Here is a 22,017-nt window from a genome sequence, read left to right on the forward strand (position 1 = left end):
CTTTTACCTAACTATGAAAGGTCCAGGTGAGTACGAATCTGTGACGTCTCATGGCGAGACTGCATAAGACAGAAAACTCCTCCTCTGCTCACTGCTCTCGTTCCTAAACGACTTAAAACTCTTTAATAAACCTTTAACAAACTGCCTGAGTACAGAGAGCCGTTCTCACGTCATGTCCAAATGAAAAGTGCTCTTCTTCCACACCAGTGTTTTGGCTCCATATATACATACATACATACTCAGAGCTACAGCCACACCTGTTGTCTGTCACTCTGTCTGTCTGTATGTGAGCAGGTGTGTGCTGCTTGGGGGTCGTCCACCATTGTTTTGCACTCATGTATTTTAATGTTACGTAAATGTATTCTGGATTTATTATTGTTGATTTATGCATGAGCAATTGCTGCATCTCAAAAACTACAAATATCAAAGAACGAGCAGCTGGAGCACGGAGCGGCACAAATGTGTAAAAAGCACACACACACTCATTATTAAGGAATCACTCACAAATGATAACAAACACAAACAACGCCTGTGGAGGAGGAAGAGCAGAGAGAAGTGTCAGGGGAGCAAATGCTGCCAGACAGAGACAGTCCCTGTGGACACACACACACACACACACACACATCTGTTTTTATAGCTTAGTGAGGACACATCATAGACATAATGCATTCCCTAACCTCTTATCTTAGCTTTAACCATGACGACTAAGCACCTAACCTAACCTAACCCTAAAACCAGGTCTCAACCCTGGAAAAGCCCTTTAATGTTGAAGAAAATGTCCCCAAAGAGGTTTGTGTGTGTGTGTGTTTTGGACCTCACAAAGCTACAAATACAAATACACGCACAGAAAGAGAGAGGTTCCATCTCAACAAACATTATCCCTAACCCTAAAACCAGGTCTCAACCCTGAAAAAGCTCTTTAATGTTGTGGGGCCCGAGGAAAATGTCCCCAAAGAGGTTTGTATGTGTTTTGGACCTCACAAAGCTATAAATACAAGTACACACACACACACAGAATCATTATCCCTTACCTTAACCATAACCAGATAATGTCCAACACGAGCCATAAACTTTAACACGTTCCTCAGAATTGAGGTTCTGCCTCATTAGGACCAGGTTTAGGTTTCCATAAGGAATGCTGGTCCTGAAACGGTTACAAATACGAATACACACACACATACATATTCACTCACTCATAGATATAATGCCCTCATATTATCTGACCCTCAGTCTAACCCAAATAACCAAGTCTTAACCAAGTGTCCTCACAAAGATAGGTTTATATAAAAATGTGTCCTTGCAGCCTACACACACACACACACACACACACACAATGTGCGTTTAGAGGTGAAGTCTGTGGTGCAGTGACACAGGAACACGAGGTCACGCTGACAGGAAGCCAGCAGCACAGCCCTGTATTCATTCACCTCAGGTGTCCGAGCAGATATGAAGGTCGCGTGTAAGTTCATGTTGTCACGACCTTGGAGCGCCGTATTCTAATCGCCGACCCATTCACAGCATCAGGTCCACGCCGGGCAACTCCATGAAAGGGCGGCCGCTCCTGTCCTCCTGTTAGGGGGGGGGGGGTTTGAATAGAAAACACAAGACGCTGTTATTGTACAACATTTATCTGAAAGAAGATAAGACGAGGTCAGTGATACAAACCCTTTACGAGTCAAAACACACAAATCACATATGTAAAGGACATCATTGAAGGACTAGTTATAGGGACAATGTTATTCCATCCTTTAAAATACTGACCTGATGATGGCGAGATGGATTCAGGATCACATTCACAGGCCACTTTATAAGGCACACCTGCTCAAATTAACACACATGTTGAACACCCACTAGTGAATTTGATCTCTGCATTTGACCCATCCTTATTACACACACACACACCAGTGGTGAACATACAACACCGTGCCAGGGGAGCAATGAGGGACTGGATGCCATGACCTACGACACGGCCCGGAATTTGAACTGGCAACCTTCCGGTTACAAGTCCAGTTCCTTCCTTAAACAAGACCTCTTACTCCTGCCTGTGTCTTCTGTCCCTAATAAAGTGAGAGAAAGTGTTAAAACATAAACTGTTTGTCACATGTTTACATTCAAAAGTGCTTCAACTCCAAATAAACCATCGCTCTTCAACATCAATGTTGATATTCACCTCAGAGGAGTAGCTGTGAGCGACTGAGTGAGTCTTATCACACATTAGTTAAACCTGGCCCTTTGTTCTTTGAATTGAGTGAGTCATTTTGCAGATTATACTCCGTAATACTACAGAAGTGTAATCCGTGACGCACACTCTTGTCTGGCAGACAGCAGAGGAGGATTTCTGCTGTGCTTTAGGCTCGTTCTCTGCAGTGGTAAGCATCGACTGCGCGTCTTCTCTTCATGGCACGAGCAGAAATGTCAGAGGTCAAGAATCAGCTGAGAAGCCGCCATGTTCGGAGGGGACACACAAACTCAAACATGTTAAGATAATTTGGTTATTCATAACAGAAACGGTGAATCAGAATCGGTGAGAACGTCGCGATGTGACACGAGATCCAAACTAAACTGAGAAACACAGACTCATGTGGAGCTTAATCAGCATTTGACAATTAGAATCTAATAGATTTTTGTTCTATTTAAAAGTTTAATCCTACATTTTTAAGCATCTGGAGGACAATTTAAGTGTTCTAAGCACAAGACGCTGTTGGTCCAGACACCATCTTAGTCCAAACTAAACTAGAAAAGCACTCATAGAGCGCAGACCTCCACCAAGGCAGCTCAGTGCCTACAAAATAGCTATAAAAATAGTGATAGCGTCTACGGATCACGCCTAAAATGAAAATTTGGGAGAAAATTTTCATCCAAATCCGACAGACAAACGAACAAAAACTCAGGCGAAAACATATACCTCCTTGGCGAAGGTCAACAACGGACAACTGTGGAGTTTGGCACAAACATTCCTGGTCCCCAGAGGACGACCTCCAAATAACTCTTGATAACCCCGTGACACCACGAGGTCGACATTTGTGGTCGTGAGTGAAATATCTTAACAACTGCAATGACCCAGATGTACACAGTAAAAACAAAACAAAAAACACAGTGACCATTAATGGAAAACCGATGCAGGGCCTTTGTGTGTCTTCGGCAGCATGGTCGGTGTTAGAAGATGCTTCATTTTTTGTTCTCACACAAATTCCTTTGTCTCAAATCACCCATGACTAACAACATGAGGAAAAACGGTGCTAATCTAGGAGTTTTGCTGTGCTACTACTATCATCTTCACGCAGAAACAAGAGCGTGTTGACGAGACCGAGCGAAGCAAAACGATTTGTCACACTCACAGCAGCACACTTGGCTTTAACAAAGAAGGCCCCTCTTATTTGTAACCTCACAAAGCCCCCGTTTGTCTCTGCGCTGCCATTGGTGGAGAGAGCGCCTGCTCCGTCATGTGATTGGTGCACAGCCCCGCAGGGCTCAGTTATCATGAGTCAGCCTCTTTTTTTCTACAAGAGACGACGAAGAGGGGGGGGGGGGGGAGAGCCTGAGACTGGAAAAGAAAGAGAAGCACAGACAGAAAGGTTTTCATAACAGACAAAAAAAACACACGATTAATTTAACTTCTATGAGGCCGAATCTCACAAAAATGAACAGAAAGCTTTATTAGAAAACACAAAGAGATACAGAGAGGAATGTTAACCAAGTTTTTTAATGTACTCAAAAATATCTGTATAAACAGAAGCTTCATCGGTTCATCTCGAGTATTTAAGCAGAAACGGAGGAGGGGGTGAAATGATGTGGGGATTGTCAACATTATTGAAGTTAAGCAGGAGGATGTTAAGTGTCCAGGTGTGTGTGTGTGTGTTGTTCTACAGATGTACTTTTCAGTGTCTTCTGTGTGTGTTTTATTCTAATCTGAGCCCAAAAAACACGAGCTGTGAAAAAAGAACAAGAAACGGGGGAAAAAGGTAGCACACGCAGAACATGATGAAAACACCAGATGTCAAAAAACACACCTCTGAAAAGAGAAGTAGAACTGTAGTACATGTGTGTGTGTGTGTACCTATGACCTCACTTCACCGGGATGAACACACTCGTCACAGAGAGTGTGCGTTACAAGCGTCTGTAGTAGCGGTGCGGCGGTCCGTAGTGCATGGGCAGGTCCATTACGTCCATGTTGTGGTGGTGAGGGTTCATAGGAGGGTTGTGGTGGTTGTGGTGATGGTGGTGGTGGTGGTTGTTGTTGTTGTTATTGTTCAGAGGGGGCAGGTGATGCAGCGGGGGCACGTAGGGCGCCGGGGGCAGCCGCGGTACGATTACCTGGTGGTACATTCTACCAGGGGGAGGAGCTGGAGGGTAGCGGCCGCGCGGCGGGACAAACAGCGGCGCTTGTACCGCCTGAGGGTGAGGAGGAGGAGGAGCCGCGGGGTGAGGGTTGGGCGGGTTCTCGGCGGGCGGACCCACGCGCGGCCGCTTTACATTCGAGACGGGCTCAGGAGGAGGACCCACCCTCTTCCCCAAATTATCTGACAGAAGAAAAGGAAGGGAATGAAAAAGACGCCGACAAACCAAACACAGGAAACAGCCCTGAAACTGCTGCTGGTTTGGGTTATAACACAGCTAATGTGTCAGAAGAAATAATGGCTAGAAAAGACAAAGAGGAAGCAGCAGAGAGGAGGAATGTTGTTGTTCTACAGTAAATCAATCAGTGGGGTAAATAAATAGGTGCTGTTCATAGATGACGTGCAAGAGACTCAAGCAGGTCCAGGTTTCTACATGTGAGGTTTTCTACATTCATGAATATCTCAAAGACGCTTCTGCACTGACCAGCAGATTTCTTATTCAGCTCCGCCTCCCCTTCCTTCTGGATCTCCTGAATGATTCTCTCGTCGTCTTGCTGCAGAAAGACGAACACACAAAAGGATGAGGATACACACCGTGCGTCACAATACCAGAACTTCCCCTATTATTAGACACTTCTGGTCACTTAAAAAGAATTACACACTAATTCACAAATACAGAATTACACAGCAAGGATGTTCCCGTTCTTTGTCGTCACTTTCCACCTTTCCAGTTCTCAAACTCCTGATTCGAGCGACCACAGAGGAAGAAGCCAGTGTGGTCCAAAGCATTCAGAGAGTGAAAACCTCTGCCATGGCCTCTCAGTTTCTCTGAACTCTGGATCACCACCAAAACCTAATCATTTCCGTTCATAACTTCTTAGGTTGGATTCGGCGGAGGTAATAAACTGTGTGATTAGGTGAATCAAAGTCTTATGAGCGTTGTGTTGAAAAACTACTTTCACCAGCACACCTGACAGGGAAAACCTTTCATTTTTCTCCAGCCTCCATCGGACACAGTATTTTTATCCATTTCTTGGCAACGCTTTCAGGACCAGCTTATGGCTGAGTCTGGAGCCTCCGCAGAGCATCTTATTAGTGTAAAAGTGTCTGTTGAAAACCATGGAAATATAACCTCAACTAAATAAGACGACATACAAGTCTCCTATTATTGGAACAGGATGAAAAGCCTTCATTGCCTTGATGTAACCAGGGAGCACAGGCACAGAACATGTCAGTCAAATTACCGTGGGGTCCGTCCAGAGGGAACATTTGCGGCAGTGGCGGCATGGAGCTCCAGGAGAGCGGGCGTGCTGGCAGAAGTGGTTGTAGCCCGTGATTGGCTCCCGGCAGAGGTAGCACATGAAGCTACCGCAGCGACACGACATGCGGTTGCAGCCCTCCGACTTGACCAGGCCTGTGCCACACTTGACACACTTCCTCACTCGAGCCGCCGTCATACGCTCCTCACTGCGGAGACGGATGGAGACAGACAGGGTTAGCATTTTAAGCGTGTAACTTTTGTTGTTATTATTCTGTCTCTCTTTGGTTTAAGACTGACTATTACTATTATTAAACTGCTGAGCAGGGCTTTTTGAACAGTAGAATTAGTTCTCATGTGCACTTCTTTGTGTTTTCAGTCATACTCCAACCTGTTTGAAGGTGTCTGACTTTACTAGAGCCTTAATGTTGTTGTTGCCTCCGCCTGCCTCGACTCAAAACAAATCACTTCCTGTGTGCAGGCTGGGAATGTCATTGTGTGACACAAGAGAGGAGAGCTATGTGGGGCTGATAGGCTAAATAAGCCTTGTGTAAACTCTTTTGACAAAGGTTTGATTGTAACACATTTTTGTATGGTTAAAAGTTATGCACAACAGTTAAAAATCAAGTTTTCACAGTTTCATGTCAAAGGTCAAACACTTTTTCCAAGTTAAATATAATCATCAGCTGATGTTCGAGCTAATGCATGATTTAATATGATAAACCTTAATCCAAAAATATAAGCAGAAAGTTCATCAGGATACAGACCAACACTTCATGTTACACACAGGTGTTTTTTTACACCAGGACACAAAGTAACCTGGTTTGACTCAAAAACATATTCAGATGTTATCATTCTGGACTTGGTGATATTAAGGTTAAACATTTCACATTTAAAATCTGTTAAATCAAAGCAGAGCTGTTTCAGAATACAAAGCTCTGTTTGATCTCCACATACGCAAAGATCAAACCTGCGCATATGGCGAGGACCGCACTAATGTTGCCATAGTGATTATTTTTTGTCTCGTCCTGTTATAATCATCAGTCCGGTCTTGCTTTAGACTCTGCTTTGGTAATGTGTCCACCAGGCCACCACTTCCTGTCTCCTTCAGCACCAGGAAATGAGAAGATCTATGGACGGCTCATAACAGGAAGTGCTGGCCGGTAGGGCCTGCTGGGCAACAGGAAGCAGCCGGCAAATCCACTTCCTGGAGGGCTGTCCGGTAACTGAGCTGTTTACCCAGCATGCATGCTCTCTCAGAGAGGAGACGGGGTGGACAGTGATGAGAGGCCCTGGGACAGATATATCCTTGAAGGGTCAAACTTATGATCGGTACAAAACAGATCTTGGTACTCGGCAGCCATCTTGGCAATGGCCCGGCCAAGAGCACGCTCCTATGCACATAAATGGCTCCATACATTTCCAATTTCATGTTTCAAGTGGGCGCCAGTGTATGTGGGGTAGGGGATACCATAATATGTACGGTCTTTGGTGGTACAAATATAGTTTAAGTCTTATAATGTTTTTATCGTTTCAATGTTTAGTATTTAGGGGGTAAAATATGTGAAGAATGAGGGAGTTAGAGCTCACTAAGAGATCCATTAGTCGTGTTTTGATACCACAGAGGGAACCCTTTTCAATCAGAACACATTAAATGTTTTCATATATAAACACAAATAGCATTTATGGCTAGCGGTAACATGTTAGTAAAAAGAGTCTAGTGTGAGATACTTACAAGAGCACCCTCATGCGGATTTCATCCCTCTCCAGCACCTGCTCACACGTCTTACCCACATGCTGCTTCCACTGGACGTGGCACTTCCTGCAGCTCTCCTTAAAACGAAAAAAATAGAACAGAATAAGACAAATGTAGTAGGAGATCAATGAGAAAATAAACAATGATAAAGCAAAACATTCATTCACTAAGTCTTCATCTTATATAGGCTGGTTGTATTTTACTGAGACTTTTAATGATGCATCAATTTGAAAATGTGTGTCTGCTCAATAATGCATGACATGGAAAAACGAGCACACGTCAAATATGACAAGAATCTGACACATTTCCATCCACTCATTACACATCCATGTGCCCAGTTTTTGCTGAATCAGAGCAGCGCTGCACTCAGACAGCTGCCTGCTGCTCTATATGCTGCTGGTGGTGCCGCTGCAGGGAGTTGGACTTGCACAGACACAACTAGGTGTGGCTCTCTCTCTCTTTCCCTGCAAATGCGAACGTGCGACTGCAGCGAGATTACGATTTGCTCGCCACCGACTGCTCGGTTGCCTAGAAACAGCAACTCTGTCCTCTCTGATCTCCGCCATTATGTCAGCACTAAGATGTGCAGCCTGTACACACACACGTGTGCGCACACACACAGCTCTGGGATGCCTCACTTTCTAACCCTTGGCTAAGTGATGTCACGATAAATATTTGAACCCCTCATGTATTATTGAAGAGCAGGCATATGACAGCTGATGCAGCAAAGAATGATCCATGTCTTGACAGCAACTCTCCAGTCTGACGCCGAACCTTGGACACAAACACACCCCGTCTCCTTTATCCTTTGTGTGTTTTCGCTAACTACAGACTTGCAGCTCACACTGTGTTCGCTAAGACAGCTGCATGTGACCAAGGTCAGCCAGAGGGCGGGGAACTGATGTAAAGGAGCGTTTTGGAGCAGTTTGGATCACAAAAACCCAGAAGCACACAACTATGTTAATGGAAGAAACTGTGGCTCCACAGATCGGCAGATTCGAAGGGAGAGGGGCGACCACATCTACCACGATACAGATGAAACCTAGACTAAACAGTTTTATAATTTTTAAGATGTTTAGGACTTAAAAGTGAGTCCCCAACCAGAGGCATGCATGAAACACGATCATGGGGAACAGTAGTGTGTGCGAGTACAGTAAGAAAAAGGGTTCTCTGGTGTATGGGTTCACTTAAATGGGCGTCTTTAGGGGGGAAGAGAGGTGCAGAATCAGACACAAATGTCAGGAAAAAGCCACATCACACACACAAAAGACAGATGAGGCAAACCATGAGGAGGGGAGGAGGGCCGGAGGCAGAGTGGTGAAAGATCGACCCCTAGTGGTATTCTATGGAAAAGGACAAGGAATGACATGAGACAGAGTGATGCTGTGTGTACTGTATGCTTGTATTTGCTACCTCCTCAAGACCGTTTCAGGCAGAGTAAGCAATAAACCGTTTAAGGTTTGGGATAACGCTTTGTTTCAGCTATTGAAATGAATGGAAATCAATGCAGGGTCCTAAGAAGAATAGCTGAACATGCCTGTGTGTGTGTGAATACAGTGACATCGGAGTCAACAAGTGTCAATAAATGTGACAATGGTCAAAAACACTTTGGTTTATGTATGACTGACAGCAAAGTGGGGCCTTCCCAGTTCACGACCTCGTCAGAACAAGGGCCTTTCTACATGTTGGAGTTCTCCTTGTGTGTGTGTTTTTTCTGAGCACTCCACTTTCTTCCCACACTACCCCAAACTTCCTCTCCATTCAGTTTCACCCAATATATTCTTCTTCATTCTTGAGTCGTACCTCACCTCTGCTACTCTGGTTTCTTCACTTTTTCTACCTCTTCCTCTGTACTAAAGGCTGCAGCTGCCCTTATAAGGTAGTGCAGGCTGTCGGTGGCTTCTGATGGGGGGGGGGGGGGGGCTTGCATTGTGTGTGTTTTTTGAGGATAGATGGCTTTCACTGCAGTCTAAACTGAGAGGGAAGGGTGGAAGACAGGAGATGTACTGCATGTCTGACGTGACGCTGTGAGGAAACCAGCAGATGTAATAATGCACAATAAACCACTGAAGCACAGATTCGGTGCAAACAAGAATGGCCTTCCCTTGGCCTACATATACACACACATTCCTCTGATTTCATGAAGTAATCATACCCAGGCAGAAACAAGGCAGTCCAAATGTCCTCATAACCACATGTGGAATACATTAGCATCCGTTTGTGTGCAACTGCATGGGTGTGTGTGCGTGTGTGTAGGTCAGACAGAGCGAGGGAAGAGGAGCGGGGGGGAGTGAAAAGAAAGGGAGGGGAATCTGGGTCAAATTTGATTCGAGCCACCTTTGAAATGGAGGAGGAAGCGCGAGTCCAACCACTAAGCAACCAGTACGGACGGAGAGGGAAGTGCGAGCAGCCAATAAGGCAGCGGCGTGGAAGACGGCGGGTGGGCTCATAGAAGTGTGTCAGTTACATAATGAAGCCCCTCCCTGATTATAGACTGAGCGGGAACAGAGGCTGACAACTGTTCAGCATCTGTCCTCAACTATGTCTATGGTGATGGGAACAACACCCCAAAAAAAACGAAACAAAAGAAAACAACAAACGTTAAAGTTTGTACCACCAATTCTGAATGTGTTGGTTTGCAAAAGAGGATTCACCACAGACAATCCAGACATAACACACCAAAGCAGCGACAGACTGACATCCTGTCTCCGACACAATAAAAAAAGGAAGCAACTTTTAGTCGCGCTCTGTTTGCTGTTGAAGAACAAAAAGCACAACCACTCATCTCTCAACTTTTAAAAAAATACCACAAATATCCAGCTTCTGAGCGTTGACCTACATTTGCAGAAATGTCGATGACTAATATTCAACTACTATTTAGAAGAGAAAAACATATCTGCAGCTCGTAAAACTTTTTCTTTTAAAATCTTTGGGTGTGTGTGTGAAGAGGTAATGAGGTTCAGATGTACAATTACACTGGAACTCAGCCACTATGAACCTCTGGCTCCACCTACAGGCAAAAGGACACAGCTGCAAGACATAAAATGAAGAAGCACTTCTTCAACATGATGACTGATATTAAGTTTACAAGCTATAAACAGGGGGTCTATTTTAACGTGGCACGCCATACCAATATGCTTAAAAATACACTGAACAACAAATCCAGCTGATTGGATGTGGCTGTGCATTCCCATTCACATTACAGCCAACCTCATGGTTGTATTTCACCAGCTGCAGAGTGATTCACTATTAGTTCTCAGAGCTTTCTCATTTAAGGAATGACGTGGTAAATACGTCTCCGATGTCAAGGTTATCTGTGTATGATCAGTAAATAAAAGTCAGCCCTACACACCGTGTTCCTGCACTTCCCAAGCTATCATCAACAACTGTTTGCTTATCACAACTGGAACCGAAACTAAATCTAGTCCCTGGCTGCAACAAAGGTTCTGTGGTCAAGTTTCTCCAAAGTTTCCAGGTGCTTTCAATGCTGCCTTGGCAGCAGAAACTATTTATTTTCTGATTAATGTGCTGGTTAATTAAGGAATTATCAAATCGGAAACTACCTGTGACCCTAGCCAGACTGAGTGACGATATAGTCATTTAAAAAAAAAAAAATTATATTGGTGTAGATGTATAACCCCACAGACACAAGTTTATTACAAAGAGATGGTGACAAAAGACACATCGGGAAGAAGAAGGGCATCATGTGTACTTTGCACGGCAAGACTGTGCAGTGCAATGTCCTGTGAAGAGTAGTTGGGCAAATCTGTGTGTGTGTGTGTTTCTTCAGAAATGGAGATTATGCACTGGAATCCATGTGACAGCCTTGGCAGAAACAAAGCACGGCCTCCCCCAGCATTCCTCAGACAGAGGGAGGAGGTCCAGAGATAAACAGAGGAGACAGAGGTGGCCACTTTGCAAGACTGAACACTTTCATCACTGAAAAACAACTCAATCTATCATCTCTGTGGGAATTTATGCTGCACACAGTTTTGTGCTTTGACTGAAAAAGTAACACTTCAAAATCCCGGTCCAATCTCTTTTTGTGGGGTATAATTTAAAAACCCTGACAAACCGCCACATGTGATTACATCAGATGAGTTAGACTAACCTTTCGGCATCGCGGATTGGGACAGCTGAACAGAGACATGCCTTTGTCCAACAGGGCTGGGAAGTTACAAAACGGACAACTGCGAAGACCAGAGAGGAGGGAGGGTTAAACGATGAAAGGGCGAATAAATCAACTAAATATAAACACACACACATTAAAAAAAACCATGCGAGAGGAGAGATAAGTGTGAATGATACAGCAACATATTTAAAATGACTCAAAATTGTATTTAATAAAGCTGAATCACATGTAAACAGTTCTGCAAGCTGTCTGTGCCAGTGCACACTCACCGCACTAATTCATCAGCACAGGTGGCAGCGACTGCCTCCTCCGCCTGCCTCTCATAATATTTACACAGTATATTCTCTGGTAGGACCTTCTCCAGCTCACACACTGGATATGAGCACGGGCAGCCGGACTCCATGCAGCTCAGCTCCGACTGCAATGACAACACACACACGTGTTAACATTAGGGCTGAACAATGAATCATTAACAATTTTTTTTTTAGAGACATGAACATTAGAGTCGTGAACATAATTGGTTTTGATTTACTGGTTTTTACAATGTAATAATGTTTATTTTGTGGCGGTTTTATTGTTTGCTTATATGTATCTGTATATATGTTTAGATTAAGATAGATATAGAATATGTTTCTTTCTGATTTTTCGTTGTAACACTGACTTGTACTTTTCTATATTTTTTCAGTTAAAATATAATAAAAAAGTTGATCATAAAACAACTGCTTTTACACAACAAAGTCTCACAAAGATGAACCAGATGAACTGGGACCAGATTGAGACATGCTATTGTGCATTTAATGACTTAATATAGTCGTTTTATTATTTTATTTTTATTACAAATTCTGTATACTTTATTACAGCTGTTCATGTTCTGTGACAGTGGACAGAGTGCAATAATTGAGCCACTTCACATTTCTCTTGCTCGGTTCACTTCCTCAGCTAAAAAGGTGCACATTGTTGTATAAGTAAATACATGGGGAAAAAAACAACTTCATAGTTAAAAAAAAATTTTTTTACTAGTATATTTCTATTATTTTGCATTTGTATATTTTACATTGCTTATTTATTACATTGTATTATAGAACTTGTCTGCTCCCAACCTGGCTGCTGTAAGTGAATTTCCCCAGTGAGAGTCAAATCTAATCTTTTCAAACTTTCAAGGTAGTGAAACACATTTAACAAAGGTTATTATTATTATTATTACAATGTAATATTCATTCACATAAAATCATTTCTGTAAAATGGAGTTTAACATGAATGGTCCTTGTTCGAAATATGGGTAAAAATGACTGCAAACAATGATACAATTGCCGCTACAGCATGAGCAGGTGAATGCTGGCTTTTACAGAAATACAGAAACATTTAGCTACCCTGTTAGCAGTTAGTTATTAGCAGGTCACAATTACCCACAGTGTGTGCGTGCTTACCTTTCCGGAGCCAAACACTGCCTCCTGAGCGTATTTCACCAGGCACTCTTTACAGAACAGATGACCGTCTGAACATTGTGTCATCTTCTCGAAGGCAAACTCCCCGTAGCAGCAGCCGCACTCAATCAGCTGACCGTCCTGAAAACGTTGGCATATTTTAATGTAGCTATCATGTGTGTGTCTATGATTTGACAGTCTTTCTTCAGTTAATTATTGTTATAAATGTACAAGCTTTAACCCGCTGAATGAACCAATGACAGGTAAAAGCTACATTAAAGCTTTTACCTGTTTTTATCAGCTTTAGTGTGTTTCTTACCTTCTTGTATTCGTCTTCATTGACCTGCAGAGCCAAGAGGAAGTCCTCATGCTGGAGAGAGAGAGAAAGAGCAGCAGATAAATGTTTACAGTATGTTTACAGTTAAAGATTAATCTGAAAACAGCCCTTTCTTTGTATCAATTTTTAACTTCAAATGGCAACACAACAATTGTGAAATATTAAATTGGACTCAGTTAGGATTTTACTTAATTTTTAATCACATTTTTCTTTGAACGTTGCGACAATGAAAATAGTTCAAGTTAAAATGACTGGCAGTCACTTCCTCAGTGAATAAACCAAAGCAAGCAGCTCTGGATGGTTTCACGTGTAGAATTCTATGTATATTGGGTACAACATAAACAATTTGTTTGCCGTTTTATTTTAAATGTGCAGTATGTGCAATATGCTGTATATTATTACATGACAACACATTACCCTTTATGCTATATTGCACACATCTTCCTACTGCACTCACCATACACTCCACACTATGACATTACAATATGTTTAGGGGGAGCTTGCAATGTGATATTGTATCATTTGCAATGTTGGCAGCTGAGCCTTTGTGTTGTTATCTATTCATCAACAGTGATATAAGAAGCTTTTTCAAGGGTTTTCTAATCATCCAATAGCCTTCTAATGTGATTAGCAAACACAATGTACCATTAGAACACTGGAAATGGGCCTCTATACACCTATGTACATATTCCATTAAAAACCAGACGTTTGTAGTTTAGTACCGTTTGTTCTAATTCATATTTTATTTGCCGTGTCAAACTATCATTCAAGCATCCACCAGGTCAAACTTCTCACAAAGTTTGCTGTACTGGTAAAACAACAATAATATTAACATTGAAAAGCATTATTCTAATGGAAAGAGAAACTGTCATGCATGTGTGAGAGTACCTCTGCCCATTCCTTGGCTTTCTGCTGATAGAACGTCTGCTCTTTCTGCACAGAAGCTTCTAGATTGCTGTATGTTCTGCAGTAGCGACGGTCATTCTCCAGGAAATACATCCTCTTTTCAAACTTCACTGACCCTGGTGGACAGAGAGAGGGGGGAGGAGTGAGTTAAGAGCTGGGTTACATTCGGTCACAGACAGAGGTGTGGGGGACTTAACTGTGACTGCTTCTACAAAAATAACTGACATCACTTCATACCTTTCCTTGCTTTTACTGAATTAATCACAAACAATATAGAGGAAAAAAATAACTAGGGATACAACAATTTTGTGTCCTATACCTATATCACAATTTTTCCAAATCATTTCAAAGACAGTTCTCCAACAGTGGAAGAACTATTGTTCTCCCAAAACATCTAAAACATCTTTAATCTCATAAACATCACCATTAATTTGCAAAGTCATTAACCCGCTGTAGCTTTGAACTAAAGATACAAGTTTAGTCGAAGAACCGCTGCAAGGTAAAAGTACATTCAGGCATGTGCGAATATACTTCCACCTACTAACTTTTAATGTACATTGCTCACCATGCTCGAAATGGAAGTCAATGCAGCAGCGTTCGGATGACGCTCTGCTTCGTCGTCTCTTTCCTGAGGGGTCGCCTGAATCTTGCCACTTCTTCAAAGCTTCGCATAAGGCCTGGGAGCGCCGGAGATGAAGACAGTGACAAGTGTTAAAGAGGCAGTTGAATAAGAAGGCATGAAAGCAGAAATGAGATGAGGCCTTACCTTGCGTGTGATTGCATAGTGTCCCTTCAGAGCATTGAGGGCCCATTTGATGTCCTGACAGCTGAGCATCCTGAAATCTGCCATGAGCAAGTCAGCAGCTTGCATCACAGCCTCGGGTCCCACCGTACCCAGCTTGGCATAGTCAAACAGGTCTTCAGTGACCTGAAAAGACAGAGAACAATTCAGTTGTCCAAGTCAAAAACACATAATGATGCTGTAATAGCTATTGTGATGTCATGTTTCTGCCTTAATTGTTTTGGTGGAAGTGTGTGTTATAATCTTGATTGACTTTACTATGCAGTCATGCAGACAAGTATGTAAGACTGTGCTGAACAATACTATTGTGGCTCTAACAGGCAAAGTCACCTCTGTCTGGTTGTCTCCTGACTCCAGCAGGATGCTAGTTGGAGCTGCAGTGGCTGCTGCAGTTTCCCTTCTTGGATACTCAGGGTTTTCCAACAGCAGGTTACAGATACTGGAGACGCAGCAGAGAGGAGATACAGGTCAACAGGTTTGCACAGAAACACTTATGTTTACAGCTATAATCTACACAAAAACAAATTCAGGTATTACTTTTTGGTACTGTTACCTATTGCATCTATGGCAGCGCTTGCTTTTAATTGGAATTGTAAATAACCTATTAAATGTTATTTCATAAAAACTGTCTTGATAAAACATTGTTCAATAAGGTTGAGATAAATGCCCACAACAGATAACCAGAGCACAAGCCGACATATTTATTTTAAACCATTACTATATAATGGCAATGATCTCCACTGCACTAAACCTTGAAAACTTAACATGTACTAGTTTAATATCCAGAGCAGCATTAATCACTAATCAAAGCTCCGTCTGAAAAACTGGAGATTATAAGGAACAGGTGCATCTTACACATTCACGTCTTTCACATTATTCTTTTGGATCAGTTCTGCTACATAGGCTTCCTGGACATCTGGGAACAGATCCAGCTGTGGACAAATCACGGAGAGTGGAAGAAAATTAGAGATGGTTACGACAACAAAAGGTGAGAATAACAATCATATTATCATATTGCAGTTATTTAAATAGCTGTAATGCATGTGTGAGTCTACAGAGCAGTACATGCTGTGTATGAAGTACTTACAACGACAGTGATGAGGCCTCTGATGTGGGGATCCTGCTCTGGGGCTTCTCGTGGTGCAGAGGGACCAGGCCTTGCATCCTCTATTTGGGGAATGTCCTCTGGTGCACGAGGGACTGCAACAACACCAGGGACTGGATTGACCCTTTCTGGATTTGGTGCCGCAACAAGACGTGCCTCTCCTCCGTTGTGACGGATTGAAGCTGCGGGAGCTGGAGGAACAGCAGGGTTAGTGTTCACACGAGGAACCCTGATGTTGATTCTGTGTATTTGCGGTCCAACACCAGAGACACCAGGTTGTGGTGGAGCCTCCCCCCGTGCCTGGCTCCCCAGAATGATCCGGTGACCAGCCTCTGGGGGTCCTAGTCTCTGTGGGGCAGCAGCTATTAGCACTCTGGGAGGAATCACCGATATCACCTGAGGGGGTTGTGCTGTCCGGACTGGAGGCTGGGCAGGTGCCTGGGCCAGAGGTTGTGGCTCAATCTGAATGAGATTGCCGTGCATGCGATGGAGTGAAACAGGCTGCACTTGGGTCCTGAGCTGCACCTGGGGCTTGGTTATTAGAGCAGAGGCTTGGGTGCTCGGCTGTCGGGGAAAAACAACTAGCTTCACGTCTTTCACTTGAATGAGGTGGGGCAGTACGGTCGTAGTCCCACTGGACTGGAGTTGTGTAGATGTACCAGGCTCAGGCTGCATCCGCGTGTGAGACTGTGACTGTGCAGATGATGTGCTCGCCTGAGGATTTCCTTGTGAAAGAGTGCTTGTACTTGCCTTTTCAGTCTTTACAGAGGACTTTGGTGCACTTACTGCAACCGCACAAGAGGTACTGGCAGATGTACTGGCCGAGGTACTCGCCTGAGCCTTTTCCAGTACATCGGCTGAAACGCCAGCTCTTGACTGTGCGAGTCCAGATGTGCTAGGCCGAGGATTAATAAGTATTCGTATAGGCTCTCTGGATGAGATCCCAACAGCCTTGGCAATTGTGGAGGTAGATGGGTGCTGGACAGAAGAAACTGCATGGGGCTCCATACTTGTATGTGTTGATGTACCGTCCTTTTGCTGTGATTTTGTGTTGAATTTTGACTGAGTCAGTGTGAAAGAAGAGGAAGCCGGTTGCGGTTGAGTGTCTCCAGAAGTGCCAGACTGCACTGTTTTTTGTGTTTGTATGGCTGGTCTAACTACAGCACCGCTGGCACTGGCATCTCTGGAGGTAGAGGGAGCAGAGCTGGGAACTCCTACGGAAACCGCAGGAGGTGCATTAGTATGACCTACAACTTGAATTAAGTTGGGAGATACCCCACTCCATTTGGCTGCTGGACGAATCACATGTCTTCGTGAGGGAGTTAGTGGCTGCAGGAAAACACAGGAGGCAAAAGTGACAGATGGATGAACTCAAAGATGCAGCCCCATATTACTGACAGTACATTCTGACAATACTTTCACGCATATCTAATCTAAATAAGGAGTGCCTACAAGAACACTGTTCATCATTTACCTCCAGTATGCTGATGTCATCATCATTGGCATCATCTGGGACTAAAACAGGACTACCAGGTACCAAAGTCACAGGCTCCTCATCCGAGTCATCTGATATGGTGATGAGCTCCCTCTTATGGGCACGGGAGCCTCCAAAGACAAAATGCAAGTGAAAGTCAGCATTTTCATGAGACTACATGAGGACAGATAAAATCGAAGTATTTTAAGAATGTGCCTTTTGTTCGACTTGTTGACAATGTCAGTAAGCTCTGTACATGACACTACAGAAAAAGAAATGCTCTGCTGTGCTGGTTTACTGAGCTCAAGGTGGATTATATTAGATTTTTAGATTAATGAAGCCAGCTAAGAGAAACCAAAAGTAATGTAAAAAACATTAATGTGACCTTGAGTGTCTTGAAAGGCGCCTTCAAATATAATGCATTATCATTATTATTATTTATTATATGTATCTCTTAAAGACACAGTGTGTGAAACTGGAGAAAACATGGTAGGAATAAACATTGAATTTTTATTATGTCATTATTTATGTTTATATCTGTTTAAGTGCATTAATCCCCCCCAGAGCAGCACAGAGCAGAATAACTCTTGATCCGTTTGTACAAGATTGTGTAATTAATGTCTGAAACAACTCACTAACAACAACCACATAGTACTGATGCTGCACTCCTACTTTTACAACACCTTGCAAATTGCTATATTAACACATATTATGCATCTGGTATTAAACAGGATTATCATTTTGAACCTACTAAATCTTAGATGAAGTTGTCCCAGAGTCAGACACTGTCCTAATCTGAGGCGCGATTAAAAGATGATTCTGGCTTACACTGATATTTACATGAATTTGAAATGTGAGAGGCACCGTGTTTGCCTTGTATTCCACAAAATATGACCTGAGGTGAATGTACAGTACGTGTGTCAGTGAGGATATGAAGATGCGTCTCACCTTGGCTGCGGTGGACGTTGAAACTTGCCAGGTGAATTACATCATCATCGCTGCCTCCATCTGCCATTGTGAAATTACACTTACCAGCTCCCTAAAACTGCCCCGACACAGTCACTGCTCCATCAGTACCATCTACATCACAAACACAAATGTGTAATGTGAAAGAATTTACTCTCTTCAAAATGGTCAAGTAGAGCTGTTGTAGTATGATTTTAGGGTGTGTAAGGATGCGCATGTGGGTGTGTGTACGTAATGCGTCCTTGCATTTGTCCTCCCTTTAGGAACTTTCCTGGCATAAACACTGACCTTGTCAGGACCAGTCTTGCTCATGGAGACCAAATCTGGTCCTAATGAGGCAGAAACTACTTTCTTTAGGCTTAGGTATAACTGACTATGGTTAAGGTTAGGGATAATGCTTTGCGCAGGCTGTAATGAATGGAAGTCAATGCGGTGTCCTATGGTACAGATAATACCTAAAGAATTGGCAGTGGATGTAATTGTGAGATCTGAACAGAAACTGAAACAACACAGAGACACAATGTGACTGTTAAGCCCCACACAACATTTAGCCCCAATAAGAAAACAGAAAGATACACAAAGAGGATATCAGTAGGACAGAGAGCACATGCAGCATGTGTGTACTCTGCACTCTGAAAATGCAACGCACTTAAAAACAGAGTAAAATCAATCGTGTGCTAATAAGTCCCTACAGTCACTAGGAAAGAGCTTAGCTTGCTAAAGTAGATTTGTATTTCGTTGGCCAACTCAATCCTACACATATTATTCATAGCATTTTCTTTACCAATGTTTCTTCCGGTCTACCGCCGAACCCAGCCCTAGTCGTCCTGGATCAACTGAAAGTAGGAGTATGATCAAAACAAATGTGTCATTTCGTACCGTCAGACGCTAACAGTCCGAGAGGCTGGAAATGTTGTGTAGCTATATGGACATGTCTTGTATTTGTTGCCTTCTCGTTAGCTTGAACGCTGCGATATTAGCTCGAAGTTTACGATACCGTGAACTGAAATAAAACATGTCAGAGCACCAAGTGACCATTTCCGCTTACACTCTGAACAAACCCCTGCTCCAAGCTAAGCTACAATTAATTAGCTTGGCTGGCTAGCTAGCCAGCAGAGTAACTAGTTAGCTCACTTCAATCAGGATATGTGTCCACAACGTTGCATCCAACAAAACACGTTTAATGACCGTGTCTGGAGAAAGAGACAAGCAGGAACGTACATTACCGAAGCCTCGCGCTGACTAACCACTCCGAAAAGGCTTCTTGGTGAGCAGACAACCCGTGAATATCGAAACAAACTGCCAAAACAAGAGCAGCGACGACGTAATACATACAATGCTTTTCGCTGCGTCCGCGGGTGGCATTCTGGGAAGTGTAGTCTGAAAGGGAAAGAAGTTGTTGTGGGACGCAGAACGTTTTACATGACTACCACGTGACGTAGGGTGTTTTAATAAACCTATTAAAATTAAATTTAAAAAAATGTATAATTCCAAACATCAAAAAGGGTTAGGGTATTAATCATCCATAAAAGATTATCACAAGATCTTAGATTAAACCAGCCATGTAAAGAGGCAGTTCCTCCAAAGGGATTCTGGTTGCTTTCATGTGTCTCAGGCAAAGAGGGGCTTTGACACCAAAGACCACAATCAATGATCATGAGTTCTGCATTCAGTTCTTTTCCGATCTCACCCAGTTGCTGAGTGCAGTGTTGTTTAACGGCTGCAAACAAAGCGGAGTGGAGTTCAGCATGTCAACCTGGTCAGTACAGGGGAATAACTTGAACTATAACTTGGTTACTTGTGGTGAAAGTTGAAATTGAAAAGATCTGCTCTAACCACAAACAAAAGAAAATCATACACAACACAAGGCATGTATTTTCAATTTAATTTCTTTTAATATAATCTTATTTACACTGTATTTTTCCATAAATGTTTAGTACATAGTAAGTTACAATACTCTTGCATCCATTACACAGTGAACTCAGAACCTAGAAAAGAAAGCAGATTGAAACGATACTGCTTAACAGTCTTCAATCTATAACAGCTCTTAATGTTTTCCACATCATCATTTCAGGTTTTTGATTTTGTTTTGATTGTACGGAGAATTAATGAGCATAAAGAGAGATTTGTTGTTGTTTTTTTTCCCATTCATGGTGGTCTTGACGAGGACGACAACTTTTTCTAACATTCGGACACAAAGAGATGGGGCAGAGAAAAGTTTGGGGCACGGAGAAACAAAAAAGTTGGTGAAATGGGTGATGAAACATGTATGAAAGGCTTATGACATTTTATTATACACTTCACATACAACCGAAGAACTCCTGACGCCAACTCCTTCCTTCCAGTCCGTGTGTCTTGCTTTTGAAAAAAAATGCCCTCGCTCCTCTCCCCAACTCCAGCAACGTTAGATTTTAAAATAAGGGCTGGTAAAGTCGATCCCCCTTCACTTCAATAAATGTAACATGGTATTTAAAACACCTACACACCAACAGTTTTCATACAATGACAAAGTATTTCACCACAATAATATGAATGTTAAAAATAACGTAAAAGGAATTCAATCAAACCCACTTTGTGGATCACATGAATCGCAAGTAAACTGACCCTTCAAACTCTGGTAGAGGGGGTGATGAAGAGATTAGTGTCAGCTCTTTGTAGAGCAGATAGCAGCTTGGTCGGTAATCACTTAGTAATAAATAATAAAAAATAAGAGTGGATCAGAGTGGTCGCAGAAACAAACCCAAGAGACAAAAAAAAAAAAAAAAGTTACCAAACAAGAGGAGCAGGCTCATTTGATCATTTTTGTTTTTACAGCGTAACTGGGTGCCATGCCTGACACACACACACACTCTCTCTCTCACTCACTCACTCACTCACTCACTCACTCACTCACACACACACACACACCTATAGTCTTGAGGACACTCGTACATTTCCTAGCGACTTACCCTGAAGCTACGTTCAGAGTCTCTGTGCATTTCACACTGAACTGTTGCGGTCTTGTGATGGGCAGTCTAAGCTTTTGATGATGGGAGAGTCTTACACACACACGCACACACACACACACAATTGAGTCATGTACAAAACAAGGCATCATTTTGCCCAATTGTGTGTCTCCAGGTGGACGGCATACGTTTTTGCCGTCAGTGATCTCTGCCATGTTTTGTTTTTTTGATGTATTAATAGTTTTCCTTTTCCATCTTTTTTGTCATATTCCTATTTGGGTTTCTCCGATTGGCTATAGAGGCGTAGATCAAATTTCCAGCAAGCTAGAATATAATAAGATTAGGGTCACGTCTTTGAATACTTCATACTTAATCCAATGGGGGGGGGGGGGGGGATTAAACATGACTTGCAAAATTCACAGGTGAGAGGGAAAAATCCAGGGCTGTAGTGTGATTTAGGCGTAATCTTAACTATCAAATCGATGACCCAATTCCAACCAAGTTTTAACCATGCAACCTCCAAAACAACAAAAAAAATGTCCCCCGACAACCTTTTTGTGCCAAAAATGTGTCCC

General features: G+C 42.8%; 1 protein-coding gene across 2 annotated transcripts; it reads right to left on the reverse strand.

The window, feature by feature from the left end:
- Positions 1 to 3,746: 3,746 nt before the first annotated feature.
- On the reverse strand, positions 3,747 to 19,832 carry rnf216 (ring finger protein 216). 2 transcript variants are annotated; one of them, XM_083896030.1, is made up of 17 exons: positions 19,719 to 19,832; positions 18,480 to 18,611; positions 17,532 to 17,662; positions 16,040 to 17,386; positions 15,808 to 15,884; positions 15,283 to 15,391; positions 14,917 to 15,078; positions 14,716 to 14,827; positions 14,133 to 14,266; positions 13,227 to 13,277; positions 12,911 to 13,048; positions 11,753 to 11,901; positions 11,463 to 11,541; positions 7,331 to 7,428; positions 5,582 to 5,804; positions 4,822 to 4,891; positions 3,747 to 4,520 (listed from the first exon to the last, which is right to left on the reverse strand). In XM_083896030.1, exons 2-17 carry the CDS (start codon positions 18,544 to 18,546, stop codon positions 4,108 to 4,110), a joined length of 3,360 nt encoding a protein of 1,119 aa, XP_083752156.1. In that variant the 5' UTR covers positions 18,547 to 18,611; positions 19,719 to 19,832; the 3' UTR covers positions 3,747 to 4,107. The 2 variants fall into 2 exon arrangements, with proteins under 2 accessions (XP_083752156.1, XP_083752157.1); XM_083896031.1 differs by lacking the exon at positions 19,719 to 19,832 and adding an exon at positions 19,282 to 19,319.
- Positions 19,833 to 22,017: the final 2,185 nt, after the last annotated feature.

Source organism: Microchirus variegatus (assembly GCF_963457635.1).
Source record: "Microchirus variegatus genome assembly, chromosome: 10".
Classification (NCBI taxonomy): Eukaryota; Metazoa; Chordata; class Actinopteri; order Pleuronectiformes; family Soleidae; genus Microchirus; species Microchirus variegatus.

Coding starts and splice junctions, on each gene's coding strand:
- rnf216 (XM_083896030.1), bottom strand. CDS start 18,546: ATGGCAGATGGAGGCAGCGATGATGATGTAATTCACCTGGCAAGTTTC. Junction 17,387..17,531: donor ATGACATCAGCATACTGGAG/GTAAATGATGAA, acceptor GTTTTCCTGCAG/CCACTAACTCCCTCACGAAG. Junction 15,885..16,039: donor GAGGCCTCATCACTGTCGTT/GTAAGTACTTCA, acceptor ATTTGTCCACAG/CTGGATCTGTTCCCAGATGT.